At 43.1% G+C, this 27,540-nt stretch overlaps 1 protein-coding gene across 2 annotated transcripts in view; it reads left to right on the top strand.

Annotated features, from left to right (window-relative positions):
• KIRREL3 (kirre like nephrin family adhesion molecule 3) overlaps nucleotides 1–27,540 on the top strand; it is a 3,739,713-nt gene that overhangs the window by 2,462,486 nt on the left and 1,249,687 nt on the right. For both annotated transcript variants that reach the window (XM_069224509.1, XM_069224508.1), the window contains exon 9: nucleotides 12,757–12,884. In XM_069224509.1, the coding sequence (XP_069080610.1) occupies nucleotides 12,757–12,884 (128 nt within the window). The remainder of the gene's footprint in view (nucleotides 1–12,756; nucleotides 12,885–27,540) is intronic.

Here is a 27,540-nt window from a genome sequence, read left to right on the forward strand (position 1 = left end):
GGGAACAACCGATTTTGCTGGTGTTGGCTCAGCTCCCCCCCAACCCCCCAGCAACGCTGCACCTCTGTTTACATGAGGAATCCGGTCTGGACTATGTATCTTACTCAAATCAGGTTGCACCATTGTTGCTCTGGGTATCTGTCTGGTTGAATAAATATACAACCTTGAATTGCCCCACATTATCTCAGATTGCTTGAACTGTGAGAATGGGATTTCTATTCCTTCTCTACATTATGTGCAATCCCTCTCCAAAGCCATAGGTTGGAAGGAATTGTTAATTTCTCCTGACTCTTTCACCAAATTGGATATTCCCAGAGCTAAAAAGCTTTTATAAGCCACAGGGTGTCATTTAGGGAACAAGAGAAATTGAGAAAACCTGTGTTCCATGATTATGCCATTGTTCAAACATCACTTTATCTTGAACCATATTTGACATGGGTTTTGTGTCCTTGGAAAAAGTTCTTTTAGCCAAGTTTTGGCTGGGAACTATTAGATCCCAGCTTTTCTTTCTCTTGGGCCAATATGATAATCCATCAATTTTAGTCTGTCTTCATGATGAGATCTTTGTTTAATCTCTGGATCCATTTGTTTTTTTCTGTGAATATTATGAATTTCAACCTAACAAAAATGTAAAACCTGTCCCTAAGCTTTATTTTTTTCATCAATACAAGCATGCTTTGATTTCTGTTCAAGCTTGCAAATCCCCTGGTTTGTTTCCAGGCTGGAAATGTCTTAAAGGCTGCTGTACGTAAATAAAATTCATTGACTGTTTGATATTTCCCTTCTTATTGCTTTACTTTTTTAATATATTCCTGTTTTTGATTGATTGCTTGATGGATTGATTGATTCTTCGTTCCTCTATCTCTTCACTCTTTTCTTTCTTCCCTCCTATATCTCAAAACTACCTTGGGGCATCCCACAACACAAAACGCTAACTCCCAACCCTATTGCTCCCCAATCATCTTTAACACGCAGACAAACACAACTCCACACTCCAGAGATATCAGGTTTTGGGACAACACTATGGGCCTGATTACAACTTTGGAGGACGGTGTTAATCCGTCCCAAATGTGACGGATACCCGGCCCACCGTATTACGAGTTCCATAGGGTATAATGGACTCGTAATACTGTAGGTGGTATATCCGTCACATTTGGGACGGATTAACACCGTCCTCCAAAGTTGTAATCAGGCCCTATGTCTCTCAGACACTACTCCTACTGTGATAACTCAATATGTGTTCATTATCATCCACCATACCCGATTATACAATATTTGTATTTCTGCCTTCTGTACTGTATTTCTACTGATTGTTTTATAAAATACAAATAAAAGTAACTTGACATTTTAAAAAAAGTAAGCTTTTGTGATCAATAGCATCCTGTGCAGATTAAAATGTAAAAATACAGGGTGAGATTTTCTGAAAGGATTTGTTTGTGTTTTACATAAATGAATAATGCCTCACAGTATTCTTTTAGGATGTTTATGTTGCACTGTAGCCCTTCTTAGGTTGCTGTTGTTGCACTACATTAGTTCAGGTAAGCATCCTTGCTTTAACCCTTTATTAAATCAGAAATTATTTAACCTATAACCTATCAGATTTTACATGAGATTACTTTTATTTCTTTTACTACATCTCAGTTTAGACTAAGCAACTGCTCATATTACGTTCGCTTGTATTACACTGCAGAAGCAAATTAGTCCATGGAGATCACCACATGAAAAGAAAGGCCATGTTAACTGGAAGTGAATAGCTCGCCTAATCACCCAAGGGATATCCAAACACTGGTGCAGGTGTGATGGTCTACTGCAGGAATTTAGTTGAAGAGCCGGGTCTTAAGCCTCTTACAGAATTCCGGAAGTGAGAAAGAGGCCCTAAAGTGAAGAGGGAGGTTGTTCTCTGTTTTGAGTGCGAGGTTTGAGAAGGATAGCCTTCCCAGTCTTCTGTGGATGCGAGAGAGAGAGCAACAGTGTGTAGACATCCATTGGACTGGTGGAAGTGGAGACAGGAGTTGGGGTATGCTGATCCGATGTTGCACAGTGCCGTATATGCATGTGGGAGGAGTTTGAATTGGCAGCGTTTGTGTATTGGTAGTCAGTGCAGTGGAGGTCCCTGAGGTGAGGTGAGGAGTGATGTGGATGCTTCGGGGGAAAGACCAGGACAAGTCTGATGCCAGGATTCTGGATGGTCTGAAGATGAGGGAGGAGGAGCTTGGGGATTCCGGTGTAGAGTGCATAGCCATAGTCAAGTCTACTGATTAGGGCTGGAGTGACAGTACACGTGATGCTTTTGGAAATTCATATGAAGATTTTTTTTGAGTATGCAGAGCATGTGGAAGCAGGAGGAGCTGACTGCATTTATCTGAGCAGCCATGATGAGTTTGTCATCTAATATGATCCCCAGGTTCTGTGCATTGTTGGTGGGTGACTGAGCAGGCCCAAGCTCTGATAGCCCCCAAGTGGAGTCCCAGGACTTTTTGTTCCAGAAGATTAGGACGTCAGTCGTATCCGTGGTTGAGTTTCAAACAGTTGGTTCTCATCAATTCTGCTATTTGGATCATGCATTCTGTGAAGTTAGATCTGATTGTTGGTGATTTGTCTGACATAGAGAAGATGAGCTGGGTGTCATTGGCATAAGAGATAATTGAGATGCCATGGGATCTGATGACGTCCACAAGTAATGTCATGTAAATGTTGAACAGAGTGGGGCTGAGGGATGGTCCTTGTGGTCCTCTGCAGATCAGGTCTCTTGACGCTGATGTCTAGGGGTGAAGTTGGACTCTTTGAGTTCTTCTTTTGAGGAAGAAGCATATCCATGCAAGGGATGGGCCTTGGATGCCTGGGTAGTGGAGTCTTTTGATGCGCTGGCTGCTGTGCAACATGGCTTTAAATAGAAAAAAAATCTTCGACAAAGCCAGCATTGGCTGCCTCACTCTGCTATTATTTTCTTTACTTTCAGCCATGTAGAGTAGCAACCTGTCCTGCCATGCAACAGGTCTAAACATCATTGACAAAACCAATAGATCTTGCGTAGGCTCAAACTATTGGCTTTGCCAATGCTTGTTTCATCACAATATGGGTTTTCTCCCTCTTTCCCTTATGTTCATTACTTTCCGTTTCCTTAAACTCATCTTTGTGTGTCTTAAGCACTTTAGATCAGTGTTTGTTTTTGCACGTGGGTATTACATTTAATTAATATCTTTAGGCTATCAGTGCGAATTGTCAGATGTCACGACAGGGCAAGTGACCTGAACACGTAGGCCCTTTATAGACACACTTTTTGAGTGTTCCCTTAAGCACAGCAAAGGGTGTATTTCTAGCAATAGCTCTGCTCCGAGCGCTGCTGCTTCGGTCTTCTGAAGCTGAGACATGTATGAGGTGTGTCCCTTCAGTGGGAGGTGATGTTGTATAGCCATTTGAGCTGTCGAACTGGACAGACTTCTAGAGACTGCTGAAGAGCAGGGACTACACATTTCTAGGGTGAACCAAATATTACACAACACCATCAGTGCCCGATGCGTGGATGAGATAACGTGTGCCAATACTTGAAACCATGTCGCAGGAGTGCCGATCCACCTCGTACCTTCAATCAACCCCAACAAAATGCTGTTAGGTGCTCCTGAGATTTTGCCAGAAGTACACACCCCACTGTATCTATGAGCAGTGCTTAATCTGAGCCTGTCGTTTACTGTGCTCGGCTCCTGCACTTAATTGTCAACACCGGCACTCATTTTTCACTTCCACATGGTGGCGCTGTTTGTCGACACTAGGGATAAACACAACAGTTGTTAATTCATTGAATTTAACTTAAAAATGACTAATACATGTGGTTCATGCTATTCTTATGGCATTGGCGGCCTAGAATAGTCTGAATTGTCACAACTGCAGGGTTGGTTTGTTAGTAGATGTGATGGTTCTGTCACTGGCGGAGCTGGCGGTTCCAATGGGTGATACAAGCTGCAGTGGCCTCCTAACAAGGGCCCTGGCACTTTATTTTTGTACAAATTAAGTACTGTGTATGAGGACTCTGCAACAGCAGATTACTGCGACAGACTGCTAAACTGTGCAGGGTTCTAACTTCTAACAGAGAGCAGCTATCATAAGCGCAGCTTGGCCCCGCCAAAAGTGTTGCTCAGATTTACTAACCGGTCACCTAATGCAGCGCAGTACCCAAAGTTGTGTGACAGGGTGAGAGCAGGAAAGTGCCGTATCTACAAAGATATGACACTAAAATGTTATCTCCCTTCTACCAGTACAGGATTATGCTGCTGATTGCTACCGTGTCTGAGTATAGCATAGCTTCATACTGGAAGAGTACCCTTTTCCCACCTTGGATGTGTGCTGTACAGTACGGCACCCATACAGGGTAGCAATAGTTAGGAGAAATATAAGCATTTCTTCTTTGTAACGCCTACTTTCAAGTGCTGTTAATTTTTGGTGCAAAACCCCATGGACTATTGTTAGTAGAAAGAGTTATGCGTCAGAAACGATGACATTTGCACAGGAACACGCATGTACCATCTATTGAGCATAATTTGACATAGAATAACGGACAGTAATGCAAATTATCTTTCACACAAACCAACACAAATACCAAAATGCGTGGGTTTGTAAATCCCCAAAATGGTTTTGCGTCAGGTTTGCATTAAAAAAGCAAGCAACCTCTCTATGCCTATGTGTTTTCTTCCATGCGCTCTTACTACAGTTTTAGAACACTATTTTCATTAATTGCCTATGAGCCTGTTCTTCTTATATTTTGTTACTTCGGCTTCCGCGATCCCGGCATCTGCACATGTTTAAAAAAAGAATCTTCCCAATTTATCATGATAACTTGGGAGATTTTCTAATAGCTGGATGAAGCCTGTGGAAGCTCTCTCACCTTGCACACCTTTTATTCAAAGTTCACAAACCTGCAGCTCTTCTATGTACGGAGGCTAAGGGCCATTGCTGAAAATGTTTAGACTGACAACTCTTACCGCCTTTTCTTTAAGAATTACACAAATTGCCACACTCATATGAACTTTTACTCATTTCATTTATTATACTTGATGTGGGATGCTGGCCTGGCTTGTAGTGGGTACCTTAGATACTTACACCTTATACCAGCTCCAGTTATCCCTTATTAGTGAATGTAGTAGTGTTCTTGCAGCTTAGGCTGAGAGGTAGCTGTAGCAAAGCAGCTTAGGCTGAACTAGGAGACATGCAAAGCTCATGCAATACCATTATAGTTACACAGAACTTATACACAATAAAAGACAATACTCAGTGTTACCAAAAATAAAGGTACTTTATTTTAGTGACACAAGGCCAAAAATATCTTAGAGGCAATACTCCTTCTGGAGGTAAGTATTATATACAATATATACACTAGAGACCAAAATCAGGTAAGTAAATAGTCACAGGATGGTGCAAATAATAGAAAGTACCATAGAATGCAATAGGAAAAAATAGGCCTAGGGGCAACACAAACAATATACTAAGAAAGTGGAATGCGAATCACAAATTCCCCCCCCTAAGCAAGTGTAGTGTGTAGAGGTGTGCTGGGAGTGTAAGAAAACCACAAAGGTGAGTAAATTACCCCACGCCAGTGCCCAGGAAAGTAGGAGTAAAGTACTCCAAGTTTCCTCAGTACACACTGCAAGTCGTGATAAGAGTTATTGCAAGAACCAAGCAAAACTGCAAGCAACAAATGGGGAATTCTGGGACTTCAAGACATGTAAAGAGAGGAGACCAAGTCCAGAAGTCACAGAAGATTCCAGGAAGGACAGGAGCCCCTGCCAACCTAGAAGATGGTGCAAAAGAGGATACTCTGGTTGTAAGAAGTCTGCAGAAGAGCACTAAAGAAGATGGCTGCGGGTTCCTGCATGATGCAAAGGATGTCCTGCATGGAGATGTTGGATGAAGGCGAGTTGCAGCACTAGATTAGTCCAACAAGCCTTAGTTCAAGCAATGTCGGGGTTTGCATTAAAATGGTGCTCCCTGGACCCAGGAGGGACCTGGGGGCGTCAACTTGGACTGAGGAGGCAGAGGGGGCTCCTAACACTGGAGGAAACCCACAGATGACCAGGCAGCACCCACAGAGGTCCCAGGACACGGGGACAAAGAAGGTGCAAATTGCGGTTGCTGCAGCACTACGAAGGAAGGTCCAAAGTTGCCGGAGAACAACTCAGCAAGTTGTTCGTCACAGGATAGAGTGCTGGGGACCTAGTCCAGGCTGTGCATGAAGGATTCTTGCAAATAGTGCATGGAGGCCTCAGGAGGTACAGATGACGCAGTACACAGGGGTACCGTCGCAAACAGGGAAGGCAAGCTCTTACCCCCTCCAAATTTGGACAGCTGGACCTTAGGACAGTCTGTGTCAAAGGGGCCCACAACCTGTGTTCCAGTAAGCATACTTGTCGCCAGGAGAGGAGTCCCAGAGAACTGGTCATTGTCTTATAAGGTGCCTGCTGGAGCAGGGAAATGACTCTGTCACTCCACTGGAGATTTCTTCGGCCCTTCTGGTGCAGGGTGAAGATAGGGAGTCCCCAGAGTGTGCACACCTTGGAAACTGTTGCAGTTGCTGGCTGGAGCTGAGGTTGAAGAGTCACAGTAGCCTTTCTGGATACTTTGTTTCAGCTACAGCGGTTCCTGGAGCACTCTGTGGTTGATCTGCCGGTCAGAGGATGAATCAGGAGTTGCAGAGGATTCCTGGTGTACAGCATCTATTTTAGGATATCACCATTCCTCACTCCTCATCCCTGCTTCTCATCCATCAGACCTATTTCTCATCCATCATACATCATCCCTACTTCTCATCCATCATCCCTGCTTCTCTTCTATCATCCCTACTTTTCATCTATCATCTCTACTTCTCATCCATCATATATCATCCATACTTCTCATCCATCATCCCTACTTCTCGTCCATCATCCCTACTTCTCAACCCTGCATCTCATCCCTGCTTCTCATACATCATCCCTACTTCTCATCCATCATCCCTACTTCTCATCCATCATGCATCATCCCTACTTCTCCTCCATCATCCCTGCTTCTCATCCATCATACATCATCCCTACGTCTCATCCATCATCCCTACTTCTCTTTCATCATATATCATCCCTACTTCTCATCCATCATCCCTGCTTCACTTCCATCATCCTTGCTTCACTTCCATCATCCCTGCTTCTCTTTCATCATCCCTACTCCTCATCCCTGCTTCTCATCCCTACTTCTCTTCCATCATCCCTATTCTTCATCAATCATCCATCATCCCTAAATCTCATCCATCAACCTACTTCTCATCCATCATCCCTACTTGTCGTCCATCATCCCTACTTCTCGCCCATCATCCCTACTTCTCATCCCTACATCTCATCCCTGCTTCTCATCCATCATCCCTACTTCTCATCCATCATCCCTACTTCTCATCCATCATACATCATCCCTACTTCTCCTCCATCATCCCTGCTTCTCATCCATCATACATCATCCCTACGTCTCATCCATCATCCCTACTTCTCTTCCATCATACATCATCCCTACGTCTCATCCATCATCCCTGCTTCTCTTCCATCATCCCTACTTCTCATCCATCATCCCTACTTCTTATCCATCATACATCATCCCTACTTCTCATCCATCATCCCTGCTTCAATTCCATCATCCTTGCTTCACTTCCATCATCCCTGCTTCTCTTTCATCATCCCTACTCCTCATCCCTGCTTCTCATCCCTACTTCTCTTCCATCATCCCTACTTCTCATCAATCATCCATCATCCCTAAATTTCATCAATCAACCTACTTCTCTTCCATCATCCCTACTTCTCATCCCTGCGTCTCATCCCTGCTTCTCCTCCGTCATCTCTACTTCTCATCCATCATCCCTACTTCTTATCCATCATACATCATCCCTACTTCTCATCCATCATCCCTGCTTCTCTTCCATCATCCTTACTTCTCTTCCATCATATATCATCCCTACTTCTCTTCCATCATATATCATCCCTACTTCTTATCCATCATCCCTACTTCTTATCCATCATCCCTGCTTCTCTTCCATCATCCCTATTTCTCATCCATCATCCATCATCACTTCCATCATCCCTGCTTCTCTTCCATCATCCCTACTCCTCATCCCTGCTTCTCATCCCTACTTCTCTTCCATCATCCCCATTTCTCTTCCATCATTGCTACTTCTCATCCCTCATCCCTGCTTCTCATCCATCTTCCATCTATCCTACTTCTCATGCCTCATCCATCATCCCCAATCCTCATCCATCATCCCTACTCCTCATCCATCATCCCTACTCCTCATTCCTCATCCCTCATACCAACACATTTTCAGTTTTGTGAAATACACCTTCACACGGATTGGTTGGGAACATCCAATCAGAGTTATGAGTGAGGCCTGCATTCTATTTCACTGAAAAGCAGCCTTCTCATTGCGCCTGGTGGGTGAAGAGGGAGGAGAGGAAATGCAACTGTGTGTTTGTTTCCACTGAATTTAAGGCTGCACAATATTTCATTTTATTTAACTAAGTGTTCTTCTGTTTACACAGGCCTCTGCAGAAAGCTCTGATGGTTTGGGAAATACAAGGAGCCCACAGCTTGGGTCATAAATCAGCTCTTGGAGAAAGGGTTGTTGTACAGCCTTAAATTCACTGGAAACAAACCCACAGTTGTGTTTTCTCTCCTCTGCCTTCACCAGGCACATGCAATTAGATGGCTGTTTTTGAGTGCAATAGAATGCAGGCCTCTTTCAAAACTCTGATTGGCTGTTGCCAGCCAATCAGTGTGAAGGTGTGTTTCACAAAACTGAAAATGTGTTGGTATGCCTGAGTAATGAGGAGTAGGGATGATGGATGAGGAGTAGGGATGATGGCTGAGGCATGAGAAGTGGGAATGATGGAAGATGGATGAGAAGTAGGGATGAGAAGCAGGGATGAGGAATGGGAAGTGTGGATGAGGGATGAGAAGTAGAGATGATGGTAGAGAAGTAAGGATGATGGATGAGAAGTAGGGATTATGGGAGAGAAGTAAGGATGATGGAAGAGAAGTAGGGATGAGAAGCAGGAATGAGGGGTATGAAGCAGGGATGATGGGTGAGAAGAAGTTATGATGTATGATGGATGAGAAGTAGGGTTGATGGATGTGACATAGGGATGGTGTATGATGGATGAGAAGCAGGGATGATGGATGAGAAGTAGGGATGGTGTATGATGGATGAGAAGTAGGGATGATGTATGATGGTTGAGAAGTAGGTATGATGGATGAGAAGCAGGGATGAGAAGCAGGGATGAGAAGTACAGATGATGGATGAGAAGCATGGATGAGATGCAGGGAAGAGAAGTAGGGATGATGGAAGAGAAGTAGGGATGATGGGTAAGAAGTAGGGATGATGTATGATGGATGAGAAGTAGGCATGATGGATGAGAAGTAGGGACGGTGTATGATGGACGAGAAGCAGCGATGATGGATGAGAAGTAGGGATGGTGTATGATGGATGAGAAGTAGGGATGATGGATGAGAAGCAGGGATGAGAAGTACAGATGATGGATGAGAAGCATGGATGAGATGCAGGGATGAGAAGTAGGGATGATGGAAGAGAAGTAGGGATGATGGGTGAGAAATAGGGATGATGTATGATGGATGAGAAGTAGGGATGATGGAAGAGAAGTAGGGATGATGTATGATGTGTGAGACATAGGGATGATGGATGAGAAGTAGGGATAATGGATGAGAAGTAGGTATGATGTCTGATGGATGAGAAGCAGGGATGATGGAGAAGAAGTAGGGATGATATATGATGGATGAGAAGTAGGGATGATGGATGAGAAGCAGGGATGAGATGCAGGGATAGGAAGTAGGGAGGATGGAAGAGAAGTAGGGATGATGGATGAGAAGTAGGAATGATGGATGAGAAGTAGGGATGATGGACGAGAAGTAGGGATGAAGCATGATGGTTGAGAAGTAGGGATGATTGATGAGAAGCAGGGATGAGAAGTAGGGATGAGGAGTGAAGAATGAGGGTGTCCTAAAACGGATGCTGTACTGGTGGGAACTTGCAAACTGAATCTGAAGAGGAACCTACAGGAGAAACCCTAAATAGTCCTGAGAGGGGGTTTGGCTACCTAACCAGGTATGCACCTATCAGAAGGGGTCTCTGATGTCACCTGCTGGCACTAGCCATTCAGAGATCACCAGAGTGTCCCCACACCTTGGAAAACAAGATGGCTAATGCCAGGGACACACTGGAGGAACTCTTGGCACCACCCGTGGGGTGGTGATGGACAGGGGAGTGGTCACTCCCCTTTCCTTTGTCCAGTTTCACACCACAGCAGGGACTGGGGGTCCCTGAACCGGTGTAGACTTGTTTATGCAAGGAGGGCACCATCTGTGCCCTTCAAAGCATTTCCAGCGGCTCTGAGAGGCTACCCCTCCCAAGCCTGTGACACCTATTTCCAAAGGGAGAGGGTTTAGCACCCTCCTCCCAAAGGAAATGCTTTGTTCTGCCTTCCTGGGACTGAGCTGCTCAGATCCCAGGAGGGCAGAACCCTGTCTGTGACGTGGCAGCAGCTGTAGCGGCAGTGCAAGCCTCAGAGAGCTGGTGTGGCAGTACTGGGGGTCCATGGTGGAGCCCCCAGGATGCATGGGATTGGCCCCCAATACAATATTTGAAATGGGGGGACAATTCCATGATCTTAGGCCCCTTACATGGCCATATTTGGCGTTACCATTGTGAAGCTACAAATGGGTGTTCACCCATATGTAGTGCACGCGTGTAATGGTATCCCGCACTCACAAAGTCCGGGTACTTGGCCCTGCACTGCATGGGTGCATCTTTGCTAGTGCAAGGGTGCCCTCACACTAATTAACTTTGCCCCTAGCCTTCAGTAAATGAAGATTAGATATATGCGTGACTTATAAGTTACTTAAGTGCAGTGTAAATGGCTGTGAAATAGTGTATGCACTATTTCACGCAGGATGCAGTGGCAGTCCTGTGAAAGGGTTTGTCTGAGCTCCTTATGGGTGGCAAAAGAAGTGCTGCAGCCCATAAGGACCTCCTGGCACCCCAATGCCATGGGTACCTAGGTACCATATACTAGGGACATATAAGGGGGGGGAGGGTACAGTGTTGCAATTGGAATTGGTAAATGAAGTCACAAAACTATAGTGACTAATTTGGAAGCAGAGAGCATAAGCACTGAAGTTCTGTTAGCAGAACTTCAGTGACACAGTTAAACACTACTGACAACATACACAGTAGGCCATAAACTATAAGCACTGGGGTCCTGACCAGCAGGATCCCAGTGAGACAGGCAAAACATACTGACATACAGGTAGAAATTGGGGGTAGCATGCTAAGAAAGATGGTACTTTACTACACTTGAGTGATAGTGACGTGTGTGAAATTAGTGTTCTTTGCACCAGCTAAATCAGATTAGAGAGGATCAATAGTGCACATTGGAATACCCAATAAATATTACCAGAACTCTGATAAAAAATGCATAATTGAAAAAATGAGTCTCCAGTTACTTCTCCTCTTCTCCAATTCTTCTTAACCTCTGATGGGAAACTAATATAAGGTGTCTTTGCAGTGCAAGTACCTCCCTACCGGTGAATGAGCAGGATAGGCTTTTCACTTTTGGCACACTGACTCTGTAATTTGTACAGTCACATTAAACTAAAAAAAATAGAAAATAACCTCATTCATAACATGCTTTTTGCCAACAGTATTTAGATTGTAAGTGTGCTAAATGAAATTACAACAACAGGTTTTGTTGTAAGAGTAACGAGGCAAGGTTTCTGTGGTTTAACACTTACCTTTTCACATTATCATGTACATTATAGTGGTTTTTATAGATATTTCAAAATGTTTCGGAATACACTCAAGGTAAACGTGGATCGTTAATAAGCCTAGATCATTATAATATGTGATACCAAGGCGATGTCCCAGGTGTTCTTTCAAGGTTAGCTGATTCATTTTATTATTTATTTGTTTTTTGATGTAGGACATCAGCCATAAAATTTTACAGGGTTTCATTGTCAGGTGACAGAGAAACATACAGTCGACAGAGGCTGAAGGCATGAAGGAAGTGGGGATACAATAGTTAACGAAATGTTAGTTGGGCAGTAGGTGCCAGAAGTTGGGGCTCCCGGGGGTTAAAAAGGATGGGACGGCGTGCAGCGGCAGTGGTGGGAGGGTGCACTGGGGGAATACTAGTAATATAAAAATAGTTTTTAAAAAACAAACATGCATTTAAAATATGGCACACCAGGGCGCAGGGTAGGGGCAATAGCGTAATTTTTTAAATGCTATTGAAGTACTCTGCAGGAGTAACACTAACCTTTCCTGCAAAGTACATAGGGGTCCATTATAAATAATGGAAGCCCCCTTTTAACGCCTGCTCTAAGGCATAATGTGGCGCAAGAGTGTGGGGAAAATGCCACTTTAGCGCTGCCTTAGTCTCAAAAATATGATGCTATGGTGGCACTAAGGTGGCGCTAGGGGCTCTTAAATCTGCCCCATAGTTTATTATTGTTTTGTTGTTAAAGGTTTGCAGCGGGTGCTGCTGGAGGAGGGCAGCTCTCCTCCGCCATAGTGGAGGAGCTGCAGCTTGGTGCCAGCTGATCTGCATGTTTGTGTTTAGGATGTATTAGATTGCTGATTCTTATTGGTTACTAGCAAATCACATTAACTTGCTTTCCAAAACCATGTGATTTGTCAAATTGTTTGGTTTGATGTTGATTTCACTAGAATCTTCTCTGTTACAGTTGGACCTAGGATGACAATGGAGCCACAGTCATTGGTGGTGGATCTGGGATCGGACGCAATCTTCCATTGTGCCTGGACAGGGAACCCTTCTCTTACCATCGTGTGGATGAAACGGGGATCTGGTGTGGTAAGAGTCAAACTACGTGATAGTACTCATAGGTCATAGCAACCTCCCAGTCCAACAATGGCTTTTCATTCCATAGTTGATCATTTCATGAATTCTTGTGGGTCATTGTTCATAAAAGAGAAATACAGAAAGCCATCATTTTGTAAGAACACTCATAATTATCCTTGTTATACATTATTTTGAAGGTTCTGTTCATTTGATCAGTGTGTACAGTTTCTGAGGATGCAATATTTGTCAAGTTGTATCCTATATGTTCATACTATTCAGAATTTAGGCCCAGATTTAAAAAGGCCTAGCTCCACTTTAGCGCCACCTTAGAGTAATTTTTTTTACCCTAAGGCGTTGTTGGTCTTTTCCCAGCGCCAAATTTACTTTGTTAGCCTTTGCGCTTCATTATGCATGCACCAGTCATAATGTATGCAAAGTGGGCGTTTCCGCCATTAGGGGGGACCAAACAAATGGCACAAAGAAATCTAAGTGATTTCTTAGTGTCATTTTTTCAGCACTTTTAGCACTTTTCAGCACTTTCAAGGCCTACTCAGAGCAGGCGTTAAAAGGGGGCACACCATTGTTTACAATGGGCCCCTATGTACTGTTCAGGTCTAGTGCCAACATTTTGGTGCTAACTCTGAACAGTACAGCAATAGTATCAAATATTTGAAAGCTATTGCCACCTACCCTACACCATGGTGTGAGGTATCTTAGATACAGCGCACACATTGTGGCAGTAGGGGGAGGCGCTAAGGGGAGCAAGGAAAGTGCCATTGCACTCGGTGCAGCAACCCTTTCCTTAACTCTGCCCCTTACTAGGATAGGGTAACCTTAGAAATCTCAAGGCAACCTACATTCCTTTCAACTAATATGCTCATCTTCCCTCCATTAAAAAATTACACACTCTGTCCAGGCTGTAGTTCTGTAGAAATGCATTAAAGACACTCAATTACCTTATCAGAATTTGCAGTAGTACTCGTTAATAACCTTTTAAGAATTACTGAAAGCAATTGGACACAGAGGTCCCACAGTTGTTGGATAGTTTGGCTGTCTAGAATGCCCCAAACCAGCTCTCTCAGACTTCACTGCATTTTGCTACTAGTTTGTCAGCCGTTTCCTGGTTGATGTCGGAGAACTTTTTTAAAATTAAAACTTGCAAAGACTGGACTTCTTCTGAGCAATGTTTCCTTTCCAGTCTCAACCTTAATCAAATGGATTTCTTTGGAACTTATTAAGCCAACTAATAACATAGTCTTATTGACAGATAAGAAGCTTAACTTATAACCTCAACTCTCGTCTGTAATAAAATCTTCATTTTATTCTTCCCTTTCTTGACCCTCAATATCATACTTCGGTGATCTGTGCCTTGGTGCAGACTAGGATACATTATGAAAACAGTGTCCATCCAGGATCAGCAGACTAAGGGCCAGATTTTTTTAAAGTGACTTTTCACATGAAGCACCCCTTTTCTTGTACCTCCCCCCCAACGCTACCATGTGTACGCCAAATTTAAGATATGGTGCACCATGGCAGTATTAGGAACAATAGTGTCAAAAATGTTAACGCTATGGTGGTGCTTTGCTCCAATAGCATAAAAAATTCTGACACTAGTTGAGCAAAGTACAAGGAGGCCCATTGATTCCAGTGGGTGTGTTCTATTAACCCCTGCTTTCAGCAGGCATTAAAAATTACACCAAAAATGGCACAATAAAATCGTGTCGTTTTGATTGCGCCAGTTTTGCGGGCCGCCTAGTGCCAGAATGCTCCCTTTGCATACATTTTGCATGACATGGTGTAAAGGGTCGCACAGTTTGTAGATTTGGCGTGACATTTTTGGCAATCTAATGCCACATTAGCATCATAAAAATGATGCTAATGTGGCGTTAGATGGCGCAAGGCCATCCTTAAATTTGGACCTAAATCTTTGACTGCCTTCAACTCGTAAAAAATGTGGCAGCATGCCTAATCAAAGGATAGAAAACAATCATTTGCAGTGCGATAGGTCTTGCATTTACTTGAGATAGAGCTATTGGCATTGTTAATTCCTAACTAGACTTTTCCTGCCACATACATTGGTCAACCCTGCCTCATAATTTCGTCTTTTCCTGCCATATAATTCCAATGGGCCTTCATATAACTAAAGCACTTCAATGTACTGCTTTTCTCTATCTGCAGCAAAAATGTAAATGTTTCCATTTAGTATCCTAATTTCAATCTGCTGTGCTAATTCCAATAGAATACCACTTTCACCACCCCACCATCAAAGGAAAACGGGATGAATCGCACACAAAAAATGAAAAGTTTCCTATTCATTTTTTCAGAGTAGGCAGTGGTCCAAGGGACCACTGCCTGCTCTGAAAAAATGTTGGCACCTCCATTCACAAAGGGGAAGGGGTCCCTTGGGGATCCCTTCCCATTTGCAAATGGGTCACCACTAACTTCAAGTTGATAGTGAATGCGATTGAGTTGCGACTGCAATCACAGTCACAAAACAATCTTACATAGCACTGCGACTTGCTATTTGGAAGGGACACCCTTGGCATGCCCCTTACAAATAACAAATGCCCCTTACAAATAACAACTCACAAACCTATTTTGCGATTCAGTTAATAGATTACTGAATTGCAAAATGAGGTGTGTACATAACAAAATGCTTTTCTTCATGTCGCAAATGGCCTGATTCTGCAAATCAGGCCGCTTGTGAAAAGCAAAAAAACTACATACATCTGACCCCTAGTGCATTACACATTTTTAAGACAGTGGGACTATTGCAATGATATTATAAACAAGGCCCATAAAACATAACTTCTATTTGTTTGAAATTATAATGAATGGTGAAGGGGTTATTATTTTGGACTCCACACTAACATAGTGTGGGGACCCAGAGCTGATGTGGACGGAAAGAACACATTCAGGTCAATGTTTTGAAGGTGGTCCCATTGAACCAGGACCACCACAGGATGAGTTATGATAAAAAATGTTTTGTAAATTTAATGCCCTGCAAAGCATTATGGGACAGGTTTCCGTGCCACGAATATTTTAATATGTTGATATGACTGTAATGCTTAGAACAGCCCCTCGAGGACACCACAATGAAAATAACATTTGTAAGAAACATGGTCATGTAACTGTATAGTTTACCCCTAAAGGGCATAACTAGACAAAGAGAAAATGCCAATAAATAACGCAGTGTAACCATATATTTAGCCACTAGAAGACTAAGGGCTACATGTACCAGCGTTTGGTTTTGCGACTCAGAGCGACTCACAATTTGCAAGTTAAAAAAACTTTATGTTGCATAGTGTCAATTTCACTATTTGCAATTCGCAAGGGGGTCGCAAATGCCCACCTCATGATTATTCATGAGGTAGGTCGCAATTTGCGACCCCCTTGGGAATTGCGGCCCTCACAGGGATGGTGGCGTGCTGGAGACAGCAGACCACCATGTCTGTGACTGCTTTTAAATAAAGCAGTTTTTTCTTTTGAAATGCAGCCCGTTTTCCTGAAAGAAAAATGAGATGCATTTCAAAAACAAAAAATGTAACGTTTTCGTTTAATTTTTTCAGAGCAAGCAGTGGTCCGTAGTAATACAAAGCATTATGGGTCAAGTTTTTGTGAGTGCAGTGAATATTCTAGTATTGGCTCTCCCGCTGGGTCAGGAGAGCCGCTTTCACTTTGAGGATTTCTGTTATACATAAAGCATTGACCAATTTCAAGTGTTTTAAGGGCAGAGCCACAAGAAATCACTCTGGTTAGGTAACTGTGAACAATGTGACCAAAGCTCCAATATCACTGATCGAGTTCACGTTGTTGTGCCAGCTCGTGCTGTGAGCACCATGGCTATCATGCAGCACAAAGGGGAGAGACAAAATAAATAGTTTGCCCACGCTGAAGAATATCGGCAATCATGCAATAATCCGTGTAACAGGGGCCATCTGCAGGGCGTGAAAAAAACTGGCTCAAGGCGAGACAAATGTAAAGCATTTACCAATGACATTAAGTGATTTTTAAAGGCAAGCCCATGAACGAGTGAAAGTGATGGGCATGACATGGGCATGGTTAAAAACCCACAATACTTACAAGTAGTCAAAGAGCTTGCACGCTTGACCTAAAAAATTAGATAACATTTTGCCCACTCTCCACCAACCACGGCTGGACTGGTAATCCAAAGCAGCCCTGGCAACTTTTTCTGACCAGCACAACCTAGGGGGGTGGCTGGTACCTTTGCACACAGTGAGGTCTTAAAACTGTGTGTGTAAAGGTACCACCCACAGTTTTAAGACCTCATAGGGTCAAGTGCGAGCTTGCTGCTGTTTTGGGGGCCGAGTTCACAGCACTGCTGCAAAACCGCCCCAGCCACAAAACCGGCCCCTATCATTCCAAAACCGGCCCCTACCCTTCAAGCCCAGTGGGAAAACCCCGATGCCCGCTACAGCCAGTCGACCCTGTCCACCAACAGTGTTGGTTTCCAATGCGCAGCGGGGGTTCTTTTAGTATATTTGTTGACAAGGTTGTTTATTCTTCCTCTTCATTATTCATGGCTCCTAAATCTTGTGTATCAAAAACTTTCAGCTTCTTCCTCTTGACCTTGCCAGACAAAGTAGAGTTTGTGTTACGAGACAAACCTTTCCTCTAGCGATAGCAAGAATTTGGGATGCTTAACCAAAAATCTCCATGTCCTTGACTGACTATAATTGGTAAGCATTTAAAAACTTGACTCTATTCTCAGTAGCACTACCTGCCTAAGTACAGTGCTATGTTTTGGTTTGACAGTACCATTAATTTTCAGCAATGGTGTGTTAATAGTCTTTTTATCATTCCATAAAGTGAGAGCCTCTGAATGTCTTGTCATTATTCATTCTTTGATTTAAATGCAATGTAAATTATTATACAAAAAGATCTACTGTGACTGAACTTGTGCTCTACTGTGCCTCACTCCTAACTGGACCAAGGAGTCAGATCTTGCGCTTTGTAGACTTTGTGGTGTTTTCATATGGCTGAGCGATCACAGCACAAATGTGAGATTCCCACTGATCTGCAGGCTATGAGCCACCTCATGCTTATGAAGCTGACTATATCTACTGAGAAATGTCCCATGTTCTAACAGTGTCTACATATTTTGTATAATGACTGGTATCACCATATCCAGGTGTTGGAGGGCGGAGGTGGAGTTTTGTTGTAGTTTTGAGATACAAGATATGAATGTCATGCCTTCCTTAATCAAGGAAGACCTTCTAACGTGTAGGTGCTTGTAAAGGACAAATTGACACTTGCTTGCACATAACCCGGAATGCTGGGAGAATTCCTTACACTCACTACCGTGTTTTTGTAGGTCCACAGTCTTGCATATTTTGTGTTCATACTCTTGCATGATTCAAATGCATGAGCCTCTCCTAAAGCAAAAGAGGGAGCAGTACTTAATGACAGAAAGTGTGACAACTCCTATGCCTCCTCAGGACTCATGTCTGCAAGTATCTTGGTGGGACAATGATACATTGTGTTGAAGAGAGGAAAGGGGGGAGCAACAGATGGAAATGTATAGACTGAAATAAACAGTTGTTTTCATCATGCAATTGTGCCAGGAACAGGTCTGATTTCTGTATTATACACAAACAATGTAAACCTATTTGAACCTTACATTGAAGCTGACATCCACTTTCTTTTTAAGCCAGGCACTTGGGTACAAACTAAAGGAGAACAGGAGTACAGTCAGGGGCGTAGGAGGCAATACATTTCTGGGGGGGAACAGAGACAGCCTTGGAAAATGTCCATTGGCCCTATACAAATCACCAGTTGATTGCCAATTGCAGGCTACGATAATGTACACAATCACATAATTTTGATGTGAAATAGGGAGAAAGGTAGGATGTTGTCACAGTTTGAAGTTATCCTTTATTGTTATTTGTTTTTGCAAAGTAATTAAACTAAATGTGAAAATACATGTTGATGAACCTTGTATCTTCATGTTCCAAGCAAATAAAGGAGGAAAGGGAAAAAGTAAGAACAAACTCAACCATTCTTTCTTGTTGCATGCATCTATAATAAACTCATGAACTTTAAGTCTAAAAATAAAATATTTTATTGCGCCATTCAATGCAGAGGACAAATGATTTTGCTATTGTCTGGGTGTCAAATCAATCCACCATCTCTTTATGTATGTTGGACATGGCATCATGATTCAGTCTTTTTTGGTAAATGGCTGATCTTAGCCAAGTTTTTAGTCAGAGGAGACCACTGAAGCTTCTCTCAGCCTCCACGAAGATATTGAAATAACTAAAATGATCTTTAGTGAAGTATCAGCTAAAGCATTTACCGGAGTATGTATACCAGTTCCAGGACTGGACAGTACTACAGTATATTTGATCATGTGGATATTAGCTGAAAGCAGCAAAGGGTCAGTTTCATCATATTGAGCAATTGTGTCAATGCCATTGCCTGTTAAAAGCAGCTGTTCGATTTTTTTCAAAATACTAAGGATAATAGTAATCTCTTACAGTTATAGGATGAACAGTTCTGCTGCTCAATCATCTATTAACACAATCATGGCAGTTTAATGGCATTAAGATGGTACTTAGCAGTATAAACTCTATACTGGGTATTTTGCAGACTGTTGAAAGAACCATGACGGCAAAGCTTTAGACTTGCACTTTTTGCTACATTCACAGTAGCTAGTAGTAGTCCTGATATAGGTTTCTGGCGCTGTTGCATGCAATGTTCAGACATTCTAGAAGCGGAAGACAAGGAAATGTGTTTCTTTCTAAACTTGTGTCAGCAAACCTCGAGTACATGCAGAAACCTTGCCACTGATCTTGGAATTTGGGATTTGTTCTAGGGTTTCCAGGATAGGTTTGTAGCTATCCATTACTTTTTGTACTGCTTTTAAACAGACCGTCAAGCACAATGGACACAATGGCTTTATTTTCAACACATTTGCAGGACCTTGAATACAAAAACTTCAAACTTTTGTTGACTAATTTATGGGAAGAGTGTTTGCAAATGGATGACATGAGTGTAGAGTGCACGCAAAGTGCATATCTTGCAAATAAACATGGGAAGCCCTATGAGACAAGTTTTCAATAAGAATAAGCCTAATTTCTTAGATGTTTGCAAAAATGATATCAACAGTGTTTGTGTGGAAGAGAGATGCTTAAAATGTGAAAGAGCCTCCTGTGTGAGGCGCATATGCAAGAAGTGTAGTAAGTTATATACTCTGAAGATAGGTATAGTGAGATATGCAGCAAGAGGTGTGTGGGCAAAGCTCAGAAGCGAGTATTAGTGATGAACACAAATATAAGGGGCTGAGTGTGATACTTTTAAACACTAGAACATAGTGTCTGTGTGTGGAGCTTACAAGAGAATACAGCAGGTAGAAGGCCACAAATGAGTATTGTGTGGGATGCACAAATGCACAAAAACCTCATAAGTGGGATTTTCACAAAAATGAACAGCATGGTATATACAATATATAAAATGTTCATTACAATGTGTGATGTTCACAAATATGAGAAGCATGCCACATAAGATGCATGCAAACACGAGAAGTCTAAGGTGTGAAAAGTGCACACACACAGTTGGTCAGCCATGTGACACAAGACATAGACAAGCAGATTAGTTCCCACCCTTGTACCTGTCTGCTATTTCGTGAGATGTGTATCAAACAGAGAAAAAGGCATTTGCTTGGAGCCAGCTTCCCTGTCTGCTATTCTTGAGTTGTGTGTCAAACAGTGCTAAAGGCATTTGCTTGCGGCCAGCTTTAGGGCGTACAACCAGCACTGTGGCAATAGGCACTAACCTCAGGAGTGGGGGGTGCTGTAGTTCAAAATATCTTATGGGGTTAAAGGCACCTGTAGCAGAGCTCTTCTGCGGCCAACAATTTACACACAATAATAATGCCAAGATAACTCTGGTGATTAATGTACTTGCTTGAGAGCTCTGAATTTGCCTAGTGTCAGTTTTGACTCATGATAAAGTAGCGCTGAGAGTTAATTTGCCTGCTGCAAAGCACAACATGTAACGTGCAGATCACAGATTTATATTTTATGTAGATAGCCAAGTAGGTTGCTGCTTTTGCACAGATGTCCTTTTGATCTTTGCAGTTCAAGTTACAATCACTTATATAGCAGGGTAAGCTATGCACTGTTAGTTAGACAGAATATCGGAAACAAAAATCTCATGGGACAAACTATTTTGTCAAGAATTTTGAGGTAAAAAATATCATGAAATTTTGTTTCAATAGGAAAGCAAACTTTTCCTACACATAACTTTACATATATGTACCTTGATGCTATATATATTTTTAATATACGTAAATATGAAGTTAAGGATAGTAAATCTATATTTACCTATCTGTGCTTACCTTCTCGATATTTTGGCAATCAATATTTTTGAAATTATATTCTGTCCACACTATACTTTTATTTCCATTATGCTGTCAGTGATCCCTGTGCACTAGCTACAAAGAGCTGCATGCAAACTGCAATGGGTAAGTTTGAAACATTACAGATATTGTTAAATATTTGTATTACTCTAAAGCTACTAAGAGACTTTCTTTGGGTAGTAATACAATCCTATTAGTGTAGACACCCCACCAAGACTAATTACTTGCCAGTATGGATTACATGTGACTCCTATACTTTGTAGCCCTCATTGTCATCTGTAGCATTTCCTGTACCTTTAGGTTCCTATTGTAGCTCCTTTTTTTTTAATTGGCACTGATCGTGCTTGTTCTTTTGAAAATGTGCGATGCTTTTGCTTAAGCATGCAAAAATACGATGTTTTTACATCTTATTTGATCTGCACTGTTTTTAATTTACGAATGATCGTGTGTCTTCTTTTACACATGTGCAATGATTTTGATTAATCGTGCAAAAATAAAGTAACTTGAAACTTGTCTTCTGTAGGATTTCCTGTACATTGATTTAAACACTTGTATGATTCATTGTCTCTGTGTAATATGTGTATGATGTAAAGCACTCTGACACCCTATACTAGGATCAGCAGCGCTATAAAAATATATGTGACGGAAAGATAAAATATATATAAATGTGCAGCACTACTCTGTGAAACCAAATTTGCATTTAATTATTTTATTGCTGCTATTTATATAGCATGGGGTGGTTGGTGAGCAATGAAACATTTTCAAATGGCAATAGTGAGAAAATGCTGAGGGTATATTTTATCTGTTGTCTTCCATACAATTAGCTTTGCCTAACAATCAGAAACACATTGTACAATTTTAAGCAAGAGGTATGGCTACTTTAACATGCCTAAACCAGGACTATACTGCAGGATTAAACTATTATAATCATGAGAAGCAGAGCAATTAAAACATAAACATGCATTTCAGATGGAGGGCTATGGGCCAAAAGCAGTATCTTGTACTCAGAACAGAACACGTTTTGCAGGTCATGTTAAAAGTCAAATGCAGCTCCAATCAAGTGATGGGCTTCATTTAAAATCTTGGTCTCTAGCCTATGGGTGAGGAAGAGTGTTTTGAATTAGTTGACAACCTAATCACGGTCTCTGCTTTCAAGCCAGATAACCACAGAATGAGCAGCAGGTATACTTGCAATCATTTGTGACCCTCTGTGATTGACTGTGATTGAACTAATGGGCCCTGCAAAGGATAGTAGACCTCCCTCTCTGCTTTTGCATTTCCAAATGAGAAATATGTGGTGGATGCAGAAAGCTATGAAGGAGGGTCACACGGTGGTGTAAGATCAATGAACTACAAGTCATATCTCTTTACTAATGCAGTCCATTTGAGAGATAAAGGGGGTGATTATGACCTTGGCGGACGGCGGAGGCCGTCCGCCAAGGTACCGCCGCCAAATGACCGCACCGCGGTCAAAAGACCGCGGCGGCCATTCAGACATTTCCTCTGGGCCGGCGGGCGCTCTCCAAAAGAGCGCCCGCCGGCCCAGAGGAAATGCCCCTGCAACGAGGACGCCGGCTCAGAATTGAGCCGGCGTAGTTGCAGGGGTGCGACGGGTGCAGTTTGCACCCGTCGCGTATTTCAGTGTCTGCATTGCAGACACTGAAATACACAGTGGGGCCCTCTTACGGGGGCCCCTGCAGTGCCCATGCCATTGGCATGGGCACTGCAGGGGCCCCCAGGGGCCCCGCGGCACCCCCTACCGCCATCCTGTTCCTGGCGGGAGACCCGCCAGGAACAGGATGGCGGTAGGGGGTGTCAGAATCCCCATGGCGGCGGAGCGCGCTCCGCCGCCATGGAGGATTCCCCCGAGCAGCGGGAAGTCGGTGGGAGACCGGCGACTTTCCGCTTCTGACCGCGGCTGAACCGCCGCGGTCAGAATGCTCGTGGGAGCACCGCCAGCCTGTTGGCGGTGCTCCCGTGGTCGGTGGCCCTGGCGGCCACCGGCCGCCAGGGTCAGAATGACCCCCAAAGTCTTTATTCCAGGTGTCCTCTAATCCCCTATATCCCCCATTGTTGTGTGATGGGGGGCGGAGGGGATTAGAGGACAGGTGTCTTCCAGTGGTTTCATCTACCTAACACCAAAATTGTGCCCTCAAGCCTTTTTGGTGCTATGTCATATAGGAGGAAACTGCCCTGTGCTTAAAATACCCCTTTAAAGGTTTCCCTGGCTTTTATATCTGTGTTTTAAGACTTTCACCAATTCAATTTCCCCTGCAGGATAGCTTCACCAACTGTGCTCAGACCCTTTGAAAACAGTTTGTCTAAGGCCACCAGTTTTTGATTGAACTAGCTCCCTGAGTGAATGACCCATCTTTCAAGGAAGCTGTACCAAAATCAATTGAGTATGATGGTTCAATATAAAATTTATGAATAAGGGATTTGGGTAAACGTTACCTATAGGGAGCAAGTTAAGCTTATCGTGTCACTTCCAGTTTTCTTTGTGTAGAAGAGTGCTCAAACAATTGCATCAGAAGACTAGAAGCTGGAATTCAGCATGACAAAATTTGTCAGAACAAAAAATAAACAACACATTTTGGATTGTATAGGAACTCTTGAAGCAGATGAAGCCTATCTAGATTGCATGTTGCAGCACTGACTGTACTTTGCCTATATAGTGAGAATACTATTATGAGGGGTCTCTGATGTTGCTGACTCTATTGCTAAGCATGACAAATGACATCTGGGAGGCCAGGCATACCCTGTCTCTCATTTGTTCGCACTCTTGAGCCGGTCTATGATAACTTTTGGGAAGTATAATTCAGAGTCATATTTTGGACCAGACAGTGTTTGTTTGTTTTGTTTTCTTTTCCTGTGTGCACTAAGAAGGGGTGGGATTGGCTTAGCTCGCTCAGGCGGGAGACCTTGTCGGCTATGAAAAATAAACTGGTCCTGGAAATAAAAGTGAATTTCACCCTTTAGCCTTTTAGCAATATTGCAGAACACTATAGTCTGGCTGTGGCTCAGCTCGAGCTTCTCCAGAACCCATGAGTCCAAAGTGAGCTGATCCTTTATAAGCCTCTAGTCTCAGGTACCAAGAATTACAAGACAAGTGTTAGACCTGGCATCCTTGGTGTGGTCTCTACTGTCTTTTTTGCCTCTGCTTCCCATGTTTTGACTGTGTGCTGGACTCTGTTTTTGCTGTTTTTGATACTCTGGGCACTTTACCACTGCTGACCACTGCTATTTGATTCACTAGTAAGTCCCTAGCAAAGTGCACTAGAGGTGCCCAGGGCCTGTAATTCAAATGCTACTAGTGGGCCTGCATGTAAACGTGGCTCAGAAGTGCCACTGCAGTGTCTGTGTCTGCAGTCTTTAAACTGTCAGTTCAACCTGACAAGTGTACCCACTTGCCAGGCCTAAACCTTCCCTTTTTATACCTGTAAGACACCCCTAAGGTAGGCCCTAGGTAGCCCCACGGGCAGGGTGCTGTGTATGTGGGACATGTACTGGTGTGTTTTACATGTCCTAACAGTGAAATTCTGCCAAATTTGGTTTTCAGTGTTGCAAGGCCTATTTCTCTCATAGGTTAGTATGAGGGCTGCCTCCAAATAACCTTGAAGTGTAGGTTTCCATTTGAGAGCAGATAGAGATGTGGAGTTTGGGGTCTCTGGACTCGCAATTTAAAAATACATCTTTTACTGAAGTTGGATTTTAAATTGTCTGTTTGAAAATGCCACTTTTTGAAAGTGGGCATTTTCTTGCTTGAAAAAATTCTGTGACTCTGCCTGCTTGTCTATTCCCTGTCTGGGTCAGACTGACAGTTGGGCTGTTTGTGAATCCCCTCCAGACAGTGACACAAAGGGAGCTAGGTGTAGCCTGTATGTCCTGATGAGCAATCTGAGCCAGAGTGGAGGGAGGAGTGGTCGCTTACATCTGAATGGGCTGTGCCTGCCTTCACACAATGTCGTCTCCAACCCCCTGGTGTGAGTCTGGAGCCAGGCCTGAGCAAGGCAGGATCCTGTAAACAACAGGTACTTTTCTTTGAAGTTGGACAACTTCAAGGACAGAAAGGGGCATAAGTATTGGACCCAACACCCCAGACTTGAGATTACTTCTGGAACCAAAAGGAACCTCTGCCAAGGAAAAGAGCTGGAGGAGGAATACTGCCCATTAGCCTGTGACTGTTCTTTGCTGGGTTGGCCATCAGTTGCTGCTTCTACCTGAAATAGGACAAAGACTGGACTTTGTGGTATATTCTTGCATGTGAAGAATCGCCAAGGGCTTGAACTGAGCTTGCCTCCTGTTCTGAAGTCTCAGGGCCATCAAAGACTTCCTCTGCCAGCACCTGGACTCTCTGCTGAGACCCCTCCCCTGCCAAGTGGTGCCCTATCCAGTCCCTGGGCCCATGAGAGGTGAAGTTGGAAGAACAAGGACTGAAATCCACACACAGAACACAGTGCGGGGAAAATGTCAACACACCACCTGCAACATGCCTGAAAAAGACACGCCACCCACTTAGTAACTAAAATCGAGGCTCCACCTGCCTTGAGGCTGGGAGATGGATGCATCGTGGCTGGATAAATAACGCAACACCTTCTGATAACGCGCAGACCCCACACAGCTTGGTTTTCCAACACCATGCAGCCAGATTTCTCACACATCATCGATAGGCATCAAAAATCAATGCAAGCCGGCATGAATCCAAGGTGCCCCATCCTGAAATCGACATATCACTCACTTGCGAGTAAGGAGTCGATGCATCACTGACTTTTCCAGTGCACGCTAGTCAGTGCGGCTTTATTTTTTACACAAACCAGGTACTTTGTGTAACAACAACGTTTCCATTGTTTTCTATGGAGTAAGATTCTTATTCTTTTAAAAATTACTATCTTGATTTGTGTATGTTGGATTTTTGTTGTTTTGGTCTTGTTTGATTTAGATCAATATTACCTATTTTTCTAAACTGGTGTGGTGTCCATTTTGTAGTGTTCTCATTGTATTACTGTGTGTTGGTGCAATTACTTTACAAATTGCCTTTGAGATAAGCCTGACTGCTTGTGCCAATCTACCAAGGGGGTGAGCAGGGGTTGTCTTAGGGGTGAAGCTCCTTTACCCTGACTAAAGGGAGGGTTCCTGCTTGGACAGAGTGCAAACTGACTGCCAACCAGAGACCCCATTTCTAACAACAAGGCATTAACCTTTGATGTATAACTGAAGAGAGGTAACCATCTAGTGGCTGAATTGCACAATGTAAAACTACAAAATCTGATCCTGATTTCCCTGCATGATTAACCTGTCTGATTCCAAGCAGATTTTATTTAACAGTGCTTTTTTCTTCATAGTCACATATGACAGCACCTTAAAACTTGTGAGTTTAGAATGTGTGCTGTACAATTATTCATTGTGTTTGATTTAGTAGACTATCCTCATCCCCCAGCCTCTCTGTGCTCAGGAAAAAACATACCCCTCTCCTCAGATCCCATGTGCCCAGCACAGGTCATCCTCCTCTCTGCAAACCCACTGTGTCCAGGACCCATCATTCTTCTCTCCTCAGACCTTCTGTGCCACACTGATCACGTTCCTCTCCTCAAGCAAATTAAAACTGCACTGGCAATGTGAAAAGTGATAAGGCGCCACAATTGTAAACTGTACTCTATGACTGCAGTTCTACCCTCAAGTGATGTTGTGCAACTCAGCTTCACATCATTCAAAACCTGGAACATTTGCACTGAATAAGCGTCTGCTGTGACACTTTTTATTAAGAACTGTATACTGAAAAAATAACCCCTGTAAGGTTGTGTGATCCTGCACACTGAGCTTTCATGCCCTATTTCCTAGGCTGCTGCACCATCTGATACCCTACATCACATAGAAGGGTGTGGTGTGAAATGGAATATAAATTGATTTCCTGTTCATGATGAATCAATTATGGTACAAGTCAGGAGATTGGCTAAGAGATCTTTTTCATATGTAACATAAGAAGTTGAATATATGTGGAACTACAGCACACTGCTTCAAGACCCAAAGGTATCTAGGACCTACTATGTAGCTATTTATTACACAGTGCAGAAGATGAGAATGTTGAACCATCTACCACATGTAGCCCAACCCTCATATTAGAGTAAGCATCCTATACTTGTGATATATATGCTGCCAGCACACGGAGATCTGACAGACTACACTGCAATTTGCAGTCTAACCACTGTGAAAGTCAAACTGTATCTTGCTATTTAAAGCCTTTTGCACTCACTCTTATGGGCATGGACTGCACTCACTGTATTTCCCTAT

The sequence above is a fragment of the Pleurodeles waltl genome, chromosome 3_1 (assembly GCF_031143425.1).
Source record: "Pleurodeles waltl isolate 20211129_DDA chromosome 3_1, aPleWal1.hap1.20221129, whole genome shotgun sequence".
NCBI lineage: Eukaryota > Metazoa > Chordata > Amphibia > Caudata > Salamandridae > Pleurodeles > Pleurodeles waltl.